Raw genomic sequence first — 14,683 nt, forward strand, 5'->3', positions numbered from 1 at the left:
AGAAGCCTTTTGGATGAGAGGTGAAACGTCTTCAAGAAACAAAAAGAAGTCCAGTCGCCTTTTTCAAGCTCCAGAGACTACTATGACCTGGATAACTGAGAATCTACACAGAGATAAATTGAGAACCTTTTGACTTTTTGTGAAAGGGCGTGTTCATAGCAACACACCAAATTTCCAACATTCACCACGGGACATGAAATTGTCACATCTCAAATATACATTATCCAGTTTATCCCAGACTTCATGGTTGATGAGAGCCTGACTCTGGAGATGTGCCAGTATTAGGTCACCCTTATGATGCCATCTAGTGGCAGCAGGAAATGGTAGTACATTAAATTTTAATTGGTGGTTCAACACACGATATACATCGGTGTGAGCTTTATCCATCCATCCATCCATCCACTTTCTTCTACTTGTGCAGGAGTGGGTTATGGGGGCAGCAGCCTCAGCAGAGAAACCCAGACCTCTCTCTCCCCAGCTAACTCCACCAACTTCTCTGGTGGAACACCGAGGTATTCCCAGGCCAGTCGAGAGATATAATCCCTACAGCATGTCCTGGGTCTACCCCGGTCCTCCTCCTGGTAGGAGATGCCCAGGCCAGCCAAGAGATATGGTATCAGTCAAAAGTTTGGACACACTCACCCATTCATATAAATGGTGTGTCCAAACTTTTGACTGGTACTGTATAATCCCTCCAGCATGTCCTGGATCTACCCTGAGTCTCTTTCTGGCCTCACCCAGGAGGCATCCCTGTCAGATGTCCGAACCACCTTAGGCAACTGGCTCCTTTCAATGTGGAGGAGTAGTGGCTCTACTCTGAGCCCCTCTCGAATGACTGCACTCTTCACCCTATCTCTAAGGGAGAGGCCAGCCACCTCATTTCCAAGCTCATTTCTACAGCTTGTATCCATAATCTTTCAGTTCTTTCATCACTACCCAAACCCTGTGACCATCCGCAAAAAAAGCAAACATGAGATGCTGAGGCTACCAAGGTGGAAGCCTTCTGCAACTTGGCTATGGCTAGAAATTCTGTCCAAAACAATAATGAACGGAACTGTTGACAAAAGGCAGCCCTGGTGGAGCCGAACACCCACCAGAAATGAGTTTAACTTACTGCCAGTAGTACAGACAGAGCTCTTGCTGCAGTGTCAGACTGAATGGCCAGACACCCCAGGCTAGACACCCCATGTACCTGTAGCACCCCCCCCCCCCCCACCCTTCCCGAATACCCAGAGTGACACAGTCAAATGCCTCCTCCAAGTACTCAAATATCTTAGAGAGAATAATAAGCTGGTCCAGCATTCCATGATCAATTTGAGGTTCAACTAATGGATGAACTCTCCTTTCCAGCACCCACCAGAGAGATGATGTTCCATGTCCCAGCAGCTAGCCCTGGTAGCCAGGGATCAAACTGCTGGGGCCTTGGACCTTGACTGCCAGCTCACATTACATCCAATGCCTAAAACCCCACCCGGGGGCAAAATCCCTCAGTCAACATAGCTTCTGGGGTCACTGGGACACATAAGCCCCTCCACCACAATAAGGTGTCGATTCACTGTAGGGCATGCGGTATAGTTGGCTGATATTCTCCATCACCACCTAGTGTGAACAGGAGGATTTCAGTAAAAAGACACAGTACCCAATTAGCATCCCGGGTTTAAAACATCCACGTGACCGTGTGACATTGCTCACCCACAACATGCCTGACCTGTAGCTTGGCTTAAACGCAGCATGGCTTGACCGTGGCATGCCTGGACGTACGCCAGGGTGCGAAGCCCTTCTCATGACTGCTGGCAGCTTTAAATTTAGATTCTAATTTGTGTGTGTGTGTGTGTGTGTGTGTGTGTGTGTGTGTGTGTGTGTGTGTGTGTGTGTGTGTGTGTGTGTGTGTGTGTGTGTATGCGCATTAAATGACAGTGGATCAATTGTTTACTTATTTTCAGAGTTGATTAAAAGGGTGCTAGAGGTGTGCTGTTGCCATGGTGATGGAGATTTAAGTGTGTTTGCATGTTTGTGTGTGTCTGTGTGAGTAAAGCTGTCGGAAACAATTCTGATCTTAGCCAGATGTTTAAAAATAGAACTACAGACGTCCTCAGATCTTCTTTTCACCTTGAATTCCTTTATTTTTCCTTTTATCTCATCTCTTTAAGCTTCTTTCCTTTTATCTCTTCCCCTTTTCTTTGCTGCTCTTCAAGATTCTTAAAAAGTCTTAACAAGTATTTAAATTGATTTCAAATTTTTAAGTTCACAAAATGTCCCAAAATGTCATAGATTAAAAATTTTGATAATTATTAAGACGTGCCCTAATACTTGAGTACTGCTAAAGGAAGTGAGAAGAAACTAGCAGCACGAGGAAATGGAGGTAATGCGGGTCTACTTATTCACTAATCTGGCTAATTTAAAGGTCAGTAGTTTGATACCCGTCTCTTACAGCTTCCAGCTATCTTTACTTCTGTCTTCCCTTTCTTTCTGTTCTGTCCTTATCTCCTCTGTTGCACCTCTTTTGTTGTTCAGCCTTTTGTTTTCATCACTTTCCTTCCTCTCTCCACTTCTGCTCTCTTCATTATCCTCACTTCTTTCATTTACTTCTGCCTTCTACAAGTTGCTCTTTCTTCTGCTGTTCTATTTCCCTTTATTCTCTTATTCTGCTTTCCTTCCCTTCCTTCTAATCCCCTCTCTTCCTCCCTGTCAGTTTGCTTCTGTGTGCTCCTTCTTTCTTTAATTTTCCTCTTCTCTGTTCTATCCCCTCACTTCTCCTCCAATTTCTTTTCCTTTCACTTCTCTCCTCTCCTTGCATTCCCTTTCCCTTAAATTTCCTCTCTTCCTTCCCTTTTCTCTTAATTTCTTTCAATTACTTTCCTCACCTGTTTCATTTCCGTTTTTGCTCCCTTTCCCTCTTTTCATCCTTTTTTTATCATCAAGTTTCCATTGTTTCCATCTCCAAAATTCCTTTCCCTTCTCTCCTTGCCCTTTCTCACTTTCTCATTTTTTTAATGCTTTCATTTAAATATCCTTGACCCTTTTTTGCTCTCCTCACTCCCTTCCTTTATTTCTGGTACCTAATTTGCATTTTGTTTACTTTCCTTCCTTCCTGTTTTCTTATTTTCTTTCCCTTTCCTATATCTACTCCTTCCCACCCTGTCCTCTCTCTTTTCCTGTTAACTTTTCTCCATCCTCTCTTCATGATTACATGAGGAACTAAAAAAATGCATATAGGGGGCAAGGAGAAGACAGAGAGGGAGATAGTGGTCACCAAAGCATAATTAACACCCCATCCTAGAAAGCTCATTCTCACACATACTGTACACATACAGTACTGTGGTTTATTGAGAGGTTTCAAAGCCAGATTAAAGGAAGAGAAATTAAATGTGTGGGGCAGCACGGTGGCGTAGTGGTTAGCACTGCTGCCTCACAGTTAGAATACCATCTGGAAGGCCTGGGTTCGATACCACCTTGGCCCAGGCCTCTCCCTCTCTCTGTGTGGAGTTTGCATGTTCTCCCCGTGCTTGCGTGGGTTTCCTCCGGGTACTCCGGTTTCCTCCCACATTCCAAAGACATGCACTTACTGGGGTTAGGTTAATTGGCTACTCTAAATTGCCCATAGGTGTGACTGAGTGCGTGAATGTGAGTGTGAAAGGTTGTCTGTCACTCCGTGTTGGCCCTGCAACAGGCTGGCGACCTGTTTAGGGTGTACCCTGCCTCTCGCCCTATGACAGCTGGGATAGGCTCCAGCCCCCCCGCGACCCTTAACAGGATGTGCGGAAGCGAATGAATGAATGAAAATTAAATGTGACAAGGAAAGATACAAGGGTGAAAATAAACATGGAGAAGGAGAATAAAAGGGGAAATTAGTGGGAGAAAGACTAAATATTGGAAAGAGGCAGGGGTCAGAGGAAAGCAAAGAGAGGATGGCAGAGAGGTGGAAGGCATGGTGCAAATGGAGAGAGATGACTGGCAGTGAAGCGCCATCATGTCTGATTTAAGTGTGATTTGCTGCTAACTAAAGCATAAAGAAAGCACTCCAGGAAAATACGAGGATTTATCTCCAGCAGGAAACTGAACTGTTTTTCTTTCTTGTTTACCAACCACAGCTGGTACTTTATTCATGTGTGTCAGCTGATCTCATTCGACTGCACCTTTACACTGCAGGATATCAATTTGTTTACTTCATATGTAATTTACTTTTCTGATTATTCAATTTTTAGCGAAGCCAACCTATCTATTTATATCTCCGTTAGTTGTTTCCTGTGTATTCAGTGGAAAGTGGATGCAACTCGAGAATTTTTCTCAACTTCCAGGCAAGCAAGAACATTTTTGATCTACATGTGATCTGGTAGTAAACACTTTAGAAGGTTTCTGAGGAGCTGGGGCCTGGAATGTCTGTAAGCGACCTGCCATCAACTTATGGACATGTGGCTTTACACTCCTGGGACTTCTGCTAACGTGCCACAGATCAACTTACTCCATCCATCTATTTTCTCCCACTTATCCAGTTCAGGGTCACTGCAGCCTATCCCGGCTGTCATACAGTGAAAGGCAAAGTACACCTTTGACAGGCTGCCAATCTGTCACACAACTACAGCCAGTTTAGGATTACCAATTAAAGCCAGAGTACCCAGGGCTCCATTCAAATAAAGAGAGACCATGGTCAAACACAGGACTGAAGAAGGTGGTACAGAACTAAAATACCAGTACATTGATTAAATATTACTGATTAACAGACTGTCCAGCAGATTTCTCTTAAAAATATCATACACACATACTTAACTCTCACTCTGTTTATCGAGTATAACCAAACAGATCTGATTTATTTATTTAAATTATAGTAGTCTTCCAAAACTTATAACAGACAGTTGGTGTTTGAAATAAATATTATTCACAGATAATTTGATCATTTCTGGAGCAGGCTTGGCATCACTCTTCACAATGTCCACGAACAGCACCAACATGCTGGTCCAGATGTTTGTGCTTCCAGTGAAAATGCTCTCACTTTTTACCATCTATTAACATTTTAACACTTTTGAATTGAAAATTAGCATTCATAGACAAGTATAACACATCTGAAGAGCAGGAAATATAATTCCAAATAAACTGACAGCACGGTTGATGATGATATTACCCCTTTGACAGTGAGCATATTGTCGCTGACACATTTGAAATATGTGCCAGCATTTTCCAACACCTCCACCGCTCTGTACCCTGTGTGTGTGTGTGTGGGTGTTTGTGTGTGTGGATGGGTGGAGGGGCAGTGAAATTACTGTAATATCCACATGTTAGCTGTGAGCTGCTGGTGTTGTGCCAAAAAGTGATCATCTGTCATAAAGTTATTTCCGATGTTTCTGTGTGCTGTCTTTGCTTGTACTGGTTTTTAAAAAAAGAACAGTTTTGCATGTTTCTCTATGACTCTGTGTTATTGTATTTACATTATCATCAATCCAGTCCTCTTTGGCCACAACAATATCTTGTAATGTTATATTGTTGTGATTTTTTCTGCCCTCTATCCACATCTCTCTTTAAAAAGACATTTTAAATGTCAACGACAGTTTGTACCCTGATAAATAAAGAATATATAAAAGTACCCTTGCCAAAAAGTGATTGCAGCTTCTACCTTTGGACTGGAATGTTGTTTTTCACTCAAAATGACTTAATATCACTCATAAAAGATATTTTTGACTCTTTTCACAGATTATAGGTCAACAGTTTAAATGCAGCCAGTCATTTTCTGACAAATACCGGAAATAACTTTTTGGCAGACGATCACTTTTTTGGCACAACACCGGTGATAAGGGTGGTACTGTACTTGAATAGCCTGCAATTATCTGGGATCTGTATGTCTTGACTTGCTGTGCAGGGTAACAACTCAGATGGTAAGGGCTGATGCTCAGCCACATTAAAAGTTTAAATTATTTCATGATTTCATGAACATAAACTTAATAAAATAATGCAAATTTATACTTAGAAGGGCACTCAGTAGAGCGCATAGGTCTTACACCCCAAATTTTCTATATATTCTACGCTGAAATAGAAACCACCCAATGTTGTCATCCTCCATTAGGTTCAGCTATATTTTGGTGTTAGTTGCATGTCACTGGCTTTATTTCTTACTCTACAGGAGTGAATTATTTATTGATCCTATAATTTTCAGCATTATTAGCTCCAGAATCGTCCTTTGATCACGAACAAACTTTGCTACATGACAGAACTTTTGGTCATGTCGCACCCAACGTGACCAAAAACAAAACCTTCTTCCACCTATTGGTGGGCGAGGTCATGATGGTGCTGCATTAGGTGGTAATGGTTTGTTTGTATTTTTACTCATGTGCTGGTGTGCCTGCCATCACGAGTGAGCTGTTCATGTTGCACTTGCAGCTCATAAATCTTGAACAAAAGAAAGACAGAAGACTTCATAACTGACTGTACATGTACATGTATGAAAATGTGTTTTAAAACATCAATACACCATAGTATTGCAGTGTTTTGGGTGTCAATATTGTATTGATACAGGGACGCCAAATACTAATATCTAATATTATATAAATTGCAAATATAAATTAAAACTTTTGTACCAGTCATAAAATCAAGTGCTTTTTCAGTCCACCAGATGGTGCTGTTGAGTGCTGTGTTTCTACTGAGGTCAGCAGAGGTGACAATCAGCGTACAGGAAGTTAAACAGCAATGGAGGCTCAGGAATGAAATCAGGGAAACAATGTCTGATAGGAGATAGATTTGACACATGGGATTTGCGAAGACAGTCATATGAAAGTAAAATCCTCTGGGAAAAATGAGTGCAAATTTTCCTCTATTATTTTCCAATAACACGCTTTATTCCTCTTGCCATCAATTTTGACCAAGTTCCTTGTGCCTGTGTAACTCGCACATCCCCAAAACACCAGCAGTCCCTCAATATTCACAATAGGCATGGTGTACCTTTCATCATAGGCTTGTTGACTACTCTCCAAATGTAGTTTTTATGGTTGTGGCCAAAAACTTCAGTTTTGGTCTCATCACTCCAAACAACTTTGTTTCAGAGGTTTTAGACTTGTTTTTGTGCTGTTTGCCATATTGTGAGTGGGCTGCTTTGGTGGCATTGGCACAGTAATGGCTTTCTTCTGGCAACTCGACCATGTGGCCCATTTTTCTTCAAGTGCCTCCTTATTGTGCATCTTGAAACAGCCACACCACTTTTTTTAGAGTCCAGTATTTCAGCTGAAATTATCTGTTAATTATTCTTTGTATCTCAAACAATTTTCCAGGCAGTGGGGGCTGAAATTTTTGTTGGTCTACCTGACCATGATTTGGTTTCAAGAGAATTCCCCACGGCTCGGAATCCAGCAACACCAACGCTGGATGAAATATGCAGTGGTCTGTCAGTAGCCCAGAAACTCAGGCCCTGTTTACACGAGAGCGATCCAGCGGAAACAGTATCGTTTTTCAGTTTTTGTTTTCAAAATGTAACGCGTTCAGACAGAAGCATTCAGGCGAGTCGCCAGCACCTCTTGTTCTCAAAAAGTTGCTTTTTAGTCGTTTACATGGAGACGGCGCTTTCAAAAACGCTCCACTCTGAACCCCGTTTTCAAATTGTTTCAAATTTTTTCAATTGAAAAATGGCAAAAAATCACAAACTCTGCCAGAGTATGTAAACCTTTGAGCACAACTGTATGTAATATGAGTTTTTCCTGCCTATTTATTTGTGTTTTCTCTTGTGATTGTTGTATACGTCTAGAAGATGGTGAAACAATATCTGTCTCTTGAATCTATCTCAGACAGAGAGCGGTTTGGAGGGGAAGCAGGTGACAGACAGAGGAGAGGGCAGCATTTGTCCAGTACCTGGTGTTAATTTCACACCCCAGCTGTCACTGTTTGTTCAGGTCTTCAAACGCAGCAGATGAGCTGTTCTAGGAGAAAAGAATGACGAAACAGGAGACAACAATGAGCTGGGAAAAGAGAAATATAAGGTGATGTGAGAAGAGAGCGCGGATAGAATATTCAGACATAAAGAGAGCAGCATTTTCTTATTTTATCACTTTGAATGCCTCATCATGCTGATGATGCAAGCTTAATTTAGTCTAATAACTTTTCCAGCTGCTGTAATGTTACATAAATACAAATGACATAATTAAACATAAAATATCTAGATGATAATGTCAGTTTCAGACTGTTAGCTAGCAGGTCGTTAGTATTGCATTAGAGGACTGTAAATGGCAAAGAGCTGGAGGACTGAATGGTCAGAATTTCCCAGTTGAACTTTTAAGCACAATGTATCATCACTTGAAGCTCATCAGCTCCTAAGCTGTAAATTTAGACATCAAGCTTCAAATCCACAAAGCAGCCTCCTGTCAGTATGGCGAAATTTCCACCTGTACAGTAATGTTATTAATAACAACGTTATTAACTAAGTACCAAACTGAATTCACTGTGGCAACATCCGCAAAACATAAACCGAAGCAAGCAAAGTTGGGATGTATTTTCAGGTACACATTTATTACGAGTCTGATGACGTATTTTAGTGTTCTTCAGAAGAGAAAAATCCAACGACTCTGATGCTCTTTACTCAGTAATGGTCTGCAGGGGGCTACTGGGCATGCTCACACCCGAGTGCATGCTGTTCCTCTTCTTTTTAGCAGACCTGACACTCTTTATTACATTGCTTCCTCCCACTGGTGATTGTTTCCATTATAGTTACTTAAATGATTTAAATTAACATCACTCAAAACAATAAGAAACAGTTATTTTCACCATGCAATTAACAGTAGCTTAATAAAAGCTAATAAAAAGACTATTCTTCCTGGCCCCGTAAATTTATCTAATTTATCTAAGTCAGGAAATTTGCAGTGGAATTTATAGTGCAGGATTTTAGCAAACTGCTGAGGAAAATGGTAACACTGCTACAGTATAAAATATTTTCTTGAGTTCAAAACTGTAACTGTGCAGCTTTGTTTCCACTCTTTGGTTAGTGACACATGAAAGACTAGATGATGTGGCTATGTTGGTTCATAGGTGCTGGTTTATCTCACAGGCTGAGCAGGTGACCATATGTGGCAGCAGCCTGGGTTTGAGCCCGACCCACAGCCCCTTGCTCTTTCCTGTGTATTATCAAATAAAGAAGAATAAGAATAACTTTATCAATCCCACAGGGAAATTCATATGTCTGACAGCTCATCTGCTATTTGTATGAGAACTGAAAAGCCTGATGGCTGTGGATACAAATGATTTTCTGTATTTCTCTGCTTTACAGCCACCACAGACTGATAGAACACCTTCATCATTTTACTGCAGGTGTCAAGAGAGCTTAGTTTTCTTAGCAAAAAGAGATGGCTCTGCCCCTTGTTGTAGTTCATCTGTATTCAGGGATCAGTCTAGTAGTTGTCTAGGTGTAAACATAGATTTTTATATTTTGTCACTACTGCTATGTCCACCCTACAAACTTTCACAGGCTGTAGAGGGGGCCTTAATCTTCAGGAATTTATTATCATTTCCGTCTTAGCGGTGTTCAATATGAAGTGTTTTTTGTGACTCCAGTCGCTGAAGGCAGTTGAGGTGGCTCGGGCATCTGAGTAGGATGCGTCCTGGGCACCTCTTGGGTGAGGTGTTTGGGGCATGTCCCACCGGGAGGAGGCCCCAGGGTAGACCCAGGACATGCTGGAGAGATTATATCTCTCGGCAGGGCTGGGAACGCCTTGGGGTCCCTCTGGATAAGCTGGTGGAGGTGGCTGGGGAGAGGGAAGCCTGGGCTGCTTAGGTTGCTCCCCCCATGACCTGGCCTCGGGTAAGCGGAAGAAAATGGATGGACGGTTGGATGTATACAATGTGAAAAGGAATGGAGCCAGGACAGTCCCCTGTGGAACACCCATGCTGCTCATTAATGTCCCAGAGTTCCCCAACCTGACAAACTGTGGCCTTTCTGTCAAGTAGTTTGTGATCCAGGAAACAAAGGAAGAATCTCCATCTCTGTGAGCGTGTCATTCAGTATATTTGGTTGGATGGTATTGAAAGCGCAAGAAAAATTAAAGAACATAATTCTCACATGAGTGTCAGATTCATCCAGATGAGCTAAATGGATCACATTTATATTTTATCAATGTAATCCATTCAAATTTGGCCCGGTCTGTGGCTGCGAGAGTTGCACCCGATGTGTGGATTCTGTGTAGTCTGCCAGTGGCAAGTCCCCCCTTGTTCTGGTACAGTGCTACTTGCCTTATGTTGAGACTGATCACAGTTAATCACGGTACTATTGCAGTAGACTGACTGACTTATTGCCATTTAATCCTCATTTTATTACCATCTTCTATCAAGTTTAAAGATGGCAACTGACTGTGAGTGGTCTCAGACTCGGCCCCAATCTTTAAAGTGACCATTTCAAAGGCAAGCAGATTGTATGTTGACTGCACATGGTAATTTTGGTTGTGCAGCAGTCTCCAACCTCTGTTTTCCTAGTATGACTATAGCCTAACCCAACTATCATAGGGTGAGAGGTGAGGCACACCGTCATCAAATTGCAAACCGTCTTTTTCTCACAGTGTTCTTCATAAGAAAACAGCTGATGTGCTGCTATAGTTTTAAATACTTGCATTGTTGATGAGTGACTGTATTTGTCTATCATCTGTGTCATTAACTAATGTAAAACATGACTTTTAAATGATAGCATCCTGCTTTTTAGGACAATTAAATGTCACATTAGTGCAAACATGTTGGGCTTTTTGCCTTTTCCTCTTTGCTCCCACAATTTTTATCAGGTCTTATATAGGTTTTCTCATCTTACTGGAACCTGCTACATTTGGAAATCTGTAGTTGCTCTCCCGGTGTCTGGAGTAACTTAATGTGTTTGTCTTAAGTTAATATTTTTTGTTGAACTCACATCTATGTCTTTATGACATTGGCAGAAGTAAACAATACTGGTAATATGTGTCCAGCTTGAATGCAAATTAAATGAAACAAATTATTATGAATCGATTTTTGTTTATTAATGTAACATATTGATTCTGTCTTTTCCCATAACATCACTGCTGTAAACCTTTAAGCAACTGCTAGACTGTCAGCCCCAAAAGCCACCCTATTGGGTATAAAGTACAATTTTCACATTTAATGCAGGACTGATTTGTGATTACTCAAGAGATATCTGTAAGATGATGGGGGTTTTGGGGCAGGGAAGAGCAGATTTTGGTGACATTTACATGAAACAATTAAATTGACCTGATATCACCTCTGCAGTTGCTGCTCTCAGCATAGGTTTAGCTAAACAAGTTAATGACTCTTCTTTTGCAGCAATAGGAAACTGTTATTGTGAGCAGTTCAAAAGTATAAGTAGTTATTCTTATAATAAACATGTTTGTGTTAACCATGTACATTTTTATCTTCATTTCGTGTAACTGTGCTTTAGACAGGGAAGCCACCTGTGGAGGACCTGTTCTCAGACCTGTGTGATGGACGACGCCTGCTGGAGCTGTTGGAGGGACTAACAGGACATGAGCTGGTATGAACATGCACACCTGTATTGTCTAGTTGTATAGTGATGACGAGGTGTCTTCTTGTCATGTGACAGCAGGTGCTGCACTTTCATTGAGAATAAAACTATGGTGTTTAGTTTAGCTACTTCTGCCCTTGAATGTAAATAATCATTCATCCAGGTGTAACGAGAAAGCAGGACAGACATAAGTTCATATGAAATGTCCAGTCACCTGGTAGTTGTCATGTAGGAAACCTAAAATAAAAGAGTTTTCTAAAGTGTAGTTCACAGTGAGGAAGAATGTATAATAACCCAAACAATCGTCTCATCTTAAATCCAACGGCATTTTAGCATCTAAACCTAACCAAAAAAAATAAGTGAGAACAACAGATGTTGGAGAAGTTAAGATTACTCTGCTCATTATTTCTGTTCAACAAAACAACACAATCACTTAACCACTTACTTTCACCGCCTACTGAGCCAGCTAGTTAGTGGAGGAAGGCACTGAATGGTGATAGCTTTGATTATAATATCTGCTGAAAACTATCACTCATTGGTCTCACAACATTTAAAATGTGTTTTTTTCCCTGCTCTGCTGATCAGTGATTCTTGAAGGTGTAACCATTCAAAATGTTTGCATCACTCCTTTTAAACATTAGTACTAAAATTATCATTCAAGGAGATGAGAGGGAAAATAGGTTAAAGTATATTATAAGTATATGAGCATACACAGCAACACAACCCAGTTTGTTTTCAGGTCTTTATAATCTGTTTTTGAATCCTTCTCTCTCTTCTTCCTTTCACAACTCTTCTTTTGTCTTTTGTCTCTCACTCTCTCTCCTTAGTTCTGCAGCCCTTCTCCCCTGCAGCTCTTTGTAATGCTCATGAATGTCTCTGAGGAAGGTTTGTTTATGTTTTTTCTGTGTGTGTGTGTGTGTAGGTGAAGTTAGAAAGAGGATTCACGCGTGTTCACTCGCTCAACAATGTTAACCGTGCTCTGCAGATCTTGCAGAAGAACAATGTGAGTATGCACACACAAAAATGTACAGTATGGGAGGGTGCTAAGGCTAATGGCTGTGTCACTTTATATGGATTAATATTACTACTGTCTAAAGTTGAGCTCATCCTAAATACTTCATTATTCTGCTGTGTAGTTTAATCTACAGTTATGCCTCATATTCAATAAAATCATGTGTTTGTAGAGTGGGTGTCCCATGAAGAACATATTTCTCTAAAAAAAAAAAACAGCTTTTCATTAGCTCAGAAAAAAGGCCTACACCTTGATTAATAAAGTATATTCAAATATATTAAGAACTAAAAATCTGACTGGAATTAAAAGTCTTGAGCTCATGTGTCACAGTTAACTGTCAATTTCCACAGGACTATTAAAGATAATGAAAAACAAGGTGGTTAAATTTAACACAGCTGTTTAAACATCACACATCTGGTTAAAAAAATGATTTCTCATATCATTCTCATGCCTCATGAGCAGGTTCCACTACACTTCCACAAAGTGTAGTGGAACCTGCACATGTTGAACTTTGGGATTTTGTCAAACCAGTGCTTTGACTGCCCCCTCTCCATCGTCTGAATCTTCTGTGTTTTCCTTCCTAAAATGCTGAAGGATTTATTAATAGATGTATTACACTACAGACTGTAATTTCTTTATATCACACGTATTGGCCAAGCTGATTAACAAGACACAACTCATCTGGTCAGATGATAAACCAGAGTGTAATTTGCTTGTTGAACTACTGCTACCTGTGTTTGCACATGGATCTGCGCATTTGTATTACAACATGGAGATGTAAACTGGGCTGGGCACAGCATCACTAGCACACTCATTTCCCATCAATCTCTAGTTAAAGAGCATACATTTATCCTCAGTGCACTGGCACAATGAGTCAAAAAGTGCTAATCCTTTCTCAGCTTGTCAAGCCCCTGTCGTTGGTACAAACAAAAAAATCATTTGTTAGTTTCAAACTTTCTGAACAGAGATTACTTTCATTTTTGGTACATTTTAATATATATATATACACACACACACACACAATATGATAAAATATATATATATATATATATATATATATATATATATTATCATATTAGAAGATGAAGGCTAAAGCTCCTGCATGCCCCGTCCTAAAAGTCAACATCTTTGGTTATGATTAATATAGACGAGTATAATGACCCTCCAGATCCACATCTTTACTTCATCTCTCATTTTTTTGTTGTCAAAAAGCACTTAAAAAATAAAAAATAAAACTCCGACTTGATGAGGATTGGATCATGTGAAACAGCTTCAGGATCCACCCAACAAATCAGTTTTATTGGTTTGCATGTCAGCTAGCAGTTCACTCTAATACATCAGAAAATCAAGAGTATCCCTTCCTGTTTTAGCAGTCTGAGAATTGGAATGTATCTGCCAGCCGTGACCAGGTCACTATGTGTAATTAGAGCGGAGTCAGTCACCCTGTGATGTGTGTCCACATTTAAACACTGGGGCTAATTTTGGTGTATATGTGAGTATAAGATCACAAGAAAACATTGCTTCATTTTATGAAGTCACCAACAAAAAGGATAAGTCAGAATAGGAGAACCTTCTTGAAATTATAATCATCATGTGATTTGTGTGTCTGCCACATTCCTTCTCCAGGTTGAACTGGTGAATATTGGAGCAGCGGACATTGTTGATGGAAATCACAAACTGATTCTTGGGCTCATCTGGAGCATCATTCTCCACTGGCAGGTGTGTGTGTGTGTGTGGTGGCATGTGTAAGTCTCGCCTTTAAAATGCTGACAGATTCACTCACACAGGTGAGTGAATCTGTCAGCATTTTAAAGGCACTGTTATATTGATATTTTGAAAGTGTGTGCATTCATTTAGTCTAACTTTACTTTTTGCTGCCTTTCCTCAGTATGTTTCTTGTTGATCTCAGTGTTCTTTTTCATTTACTTTGACCTTGATGAGAATTTTCATATCCATCTGCTGCAGTTGAAATTTTCATATCCAACAGAAATCTTTCAAAACAGAAAATAGAGCTTCACAGTCTCCCTGAATTCTTGATGCATGTATGCATTTTCTGAGTAAATGCATTGTATTCAGAGGGGCCTTTTATAAAAATTGGACACATGCATGTTTTGTTTACACAGATTTGTTTCATGTGAATCAGAATTTTCCTGGCAAGGATCACATTATTCTGGTGTGTCCATGTGAATCTTTCTGATAGTGATATCTGG

General features: G+C 40.5%; 1 protein-coding gene across 1 annotated transcript in view; it reads left to right on the forward strand.

Moving 5' to 3' along the window:
• dmd (dystrophin) overlaps nucleotides 1-14,683 on the forward strand; it is a 387,210-nt gene that overhangs the window by 113,366 nt on the left and 259,161 nt on the right. The window contains exons 3-5 of the mRNA XM_030747286.1: nucleotides 11,378-11,470; nucleotides 12,384-12,464; nucleotides 14,100-14,192. Of these exons, the coding sequence (XP_030603146.1) occupies nucleotides 11,378-11,470; nucleotides 12,384-12,464; nucleotides 14,100-14,192 (267 nt within the window). The remainder of the gene's footprint in view (nucleotides 1-11,377; nucleotides 11,471-12,383; nucleotides 12,465-14,099; nucleotides 14,193-14,683) is intronic.

Source organism: Archocentrus centrarchus, chromosome 2 (assembly GCF_007364275.1).
Source record: "Archocentrus centrarchus isolate MPI-CPG fArcCen1 chromosome 2, fArcCen1, whole genome shotgun sequence".
NCBI lineage: Eukaryota > Metazoa > Chordata > Actinopteri > Cichliformes > Cichlidae > Archocentrus > Archocentrus centrarchus.